The 2,500-nt window shown below is 51.2% G+C and overlaps 1 protein-coding gene across 1 annotated transcript in view; it reads left to right on the top strand.

Annotated features, from left to right (window-relative positions):
• The window catches only part of LOC125040769, a 4,108-nt gene that overhangs the window by 1,008 nt on the left and 600 nt on the right, over positions 1 to 2,500 (top strand). Inside the window, exons 3-5 of the mRNA XM_047635485.1 lie at positions 51 to 232; positions 1,043 to 2,178; positions 2,272 to 2,500. The exon at positions 2,272 to 2,500 is cut by the window's right edge and continues 600 nt beyond it. Coding sequence (XP_047491441.1) covers positions 51 to 232; positions 1,043 to 2,178; positions 2,272 to 2,500 — 1,547 coding nt within the window. The remainder of the gene's footprint in view (positions 1 to 50; positions 233 to 1,042; positions 2,179 to 2,271) is intronic.

The raw sequence follows: 2,500 nt of genomic DNA, 5'->3' as shown, positions 1-2,500 counted from the left end.
TCAAATTACCAATTAAATGACATGAAAGTTTAAGCTCATCACACCTACAGGTTCTGCACGGGGACATTGCGCAGGTGAACATCTGGGACAGTCACCTAGCTGAGGCAGACGTGAAGGAGATGGCGACATGTCGGCTCCTCGGCCTCGGGAACATCTTCAGCTCAGACACCTTTGATGTGGAAGTTGTTGGGGACGTCCAGCAAAGCTCTGTGGATCTTGGCTTCCTCTGCAGGTGAGCATAAACGGAACAGAAAGAGAGGCGTATGTGTGTGTGTGAGATAGATAGATAGAGAGAGAGAGAGAGAGAGAGAGAGAGAGAGAGAGAGAGAGAGAGAGAGAGAGAGAGAGAGAGAGAGAGAGAGAGAGAGAGAAAGAGAAAGAGACAGAGAAAGAGAAAGAGAGAGAGAGAGAGAGAGAGAGAGAGAGAGAGAGAGAGAGAGAGAGAGAGAGAGGGGGGGAGAGAGGGAGAGAGAGGGGGGAGGGAGAGGGAGAGAGAGAGAGAAAGTGAGAAAGAAAAAAAGAAAGTTAAGCCCGGGTTCCACTGTTCAGCCTCAGCCTCCTCTGGCAGCCTAGCCTCACGTTACACTGGAACCTCATCCTCCCTTCTAACATAGGTGCGTCTAGGCTGATTCCAAAAAGTCTCATCTGTGAGGTTATAACTGTATGGTAATATTCAACGATTTTCTAAGACTATCACAGATTGTATATCCTTACTGCTCGCGGACTAAAGCAGGAATCAGGGCAAAGAAATAAGTTTTGTTCCTCTCTTTCCTATGGTTCCAGAGTTAGATAGGGCAAGTGGAACCCGAGTTTAAACAAGAAGAGTGACAGAAAGATTAATGAACTGGGCTTGAGACGAAGCAAAATGAAGAATTTAATAATTAAGGAAGCTATATAGAGGAAGACGGCATCGTGAGAGCGGTGTGAAGGTGAAATGACAGACAGAGAGAGAAGTGCAGAGAGTACAAAACAAAATGATGAAAATTGATGGTATAATTTCTCTGAATTCCCAAGCTCAAGAATTAACGACACTTTCCCTCAGGATTTCCCCTCACTACGTCATCCTTCCAGAAGAAAGGACGTTTGATGCCACTCGCACGCTCTGTCGGCTTCTCAATGCCTCTATGACGGTCTTCTCCTCCAGCTCCGAAAACCAGAACTTCCTCGAGGAGTTCGCGCCCTTTGCGGACGTCTGCAGCCCTGGCACTACATGGAAGTTGTGGCTAGGCATAACCGACGCACAGGAAGATGGCGTCTGGGTGGACGTTCAGACTAAGGAACCCATCGCTTACACCAACTTCAAGATGCCGTACCCGATAGGCGGCAGCCACCTGGAATGCGTGCTGATGCTCACGGACGGGACCTGGGCGGACGTGAGATGCAAAGCCAGCAAGTGTGGCGTCTGCAGCCTCGACAGATTCAGTTTCCTCAAGCTTCGCGGTTTTTGCTTCGATATGGAGAGCCGGACAAACTTCCGGCTGGGAGGGTACCTTGGAGGGCGCCCTGTGTTCCGCGGGTTACATCAGCTCGCCATCCACTGGGACGCCGCCAGCCTCCACTGGTCACTTGTGAACATCGACGAAGAGACCCTCCTAGCTCGCTCGACCCTCCCGGACGTCCAGAGTTATCCGCTGGGCCAGAACGAGTGGGTCGCCGTCGAACCGGTGTGTGGCGTTCCCAAGGGCAGCGCCTTTAATCTCAGTCTCTCCAGCTGCCCGGAAGCTCAGTTCATTTGCAAATCGGGCGATTGCATCAATCACAGTTACCGTTGCAACCTCCGATACGATTGCATCGACGGCAGCGATGAGGACGACTGCAACATCGTGTTCGTCGGAAGTGGCTACAGGCAACACCTTCCTCCTCGTGGCGCAAACGACTCCACACTCCGCCTCACTCCTGAGATTACCATCACGCGGATAACGGAGGTGGACGACCTCCACATGGCCATCAGCCTCGAGTTCTTCGTGAGTCTCACGTGGCGCGACGAGAGGCTTAGCTTCCGCCATCTGGACCCCGAGAGAGAGACCTCCATCCCTGCGTCGGATGCGGCTCAGATGTGGATTCCTGATTACCATCTTCTGAACCTCGAGGCTGGCCAGGCAAAGGAGCTGGAGAAGACGGTCACTGTGACCACGGCCAACAATGCTACTCTACCGCATTTCAACTCCATTAACAGGGGTAAGAATATACGATATGAATGATTTTGATCAAACCTGTCAAATTATTAGTATTTATCTTATCCTTTGTCGCTTTCGGTTCTTTCTTTGTCAGATATAGTATACCCGGGTGTCTACAACAATGTCACTTCAAGCACCCAGTTCACAGCAAGACTAACGTGTTCCTTCGACCTCTACATATACCCCTTCGACATCCAAGAATGCGGCATCGACATCGGCCTCCCGAAGAACTACGACGGAAGCGTTGAATTTTCCGACACAGAGAGAAGCGCGAGTTACACCGGGCCGTACAACCTCGCTCTGTACACCGTGAAGGACGTGGC

The sequence above is a fragment of the Penaeus chinensis genome, chromosome 29 (assembly GCF_019202785.1).
Source record: "Penaeus chinensis breed Huanghai No. 1 chromosome 29, ASM1920278v2, whole genome shotgun sequence".
In the NCBI taxonomy this organism is placed as follows: Eukaryota; Metazoa; Arthropoda; class Malacostraca; order Decapoda; family Penaeidae; genus Penaeus; species Penaeus chinensis.
Note: the sequence above shows the minus strand (reverse complement) of the source record. Positions and strands in the feature narration are given on the sequence as shown.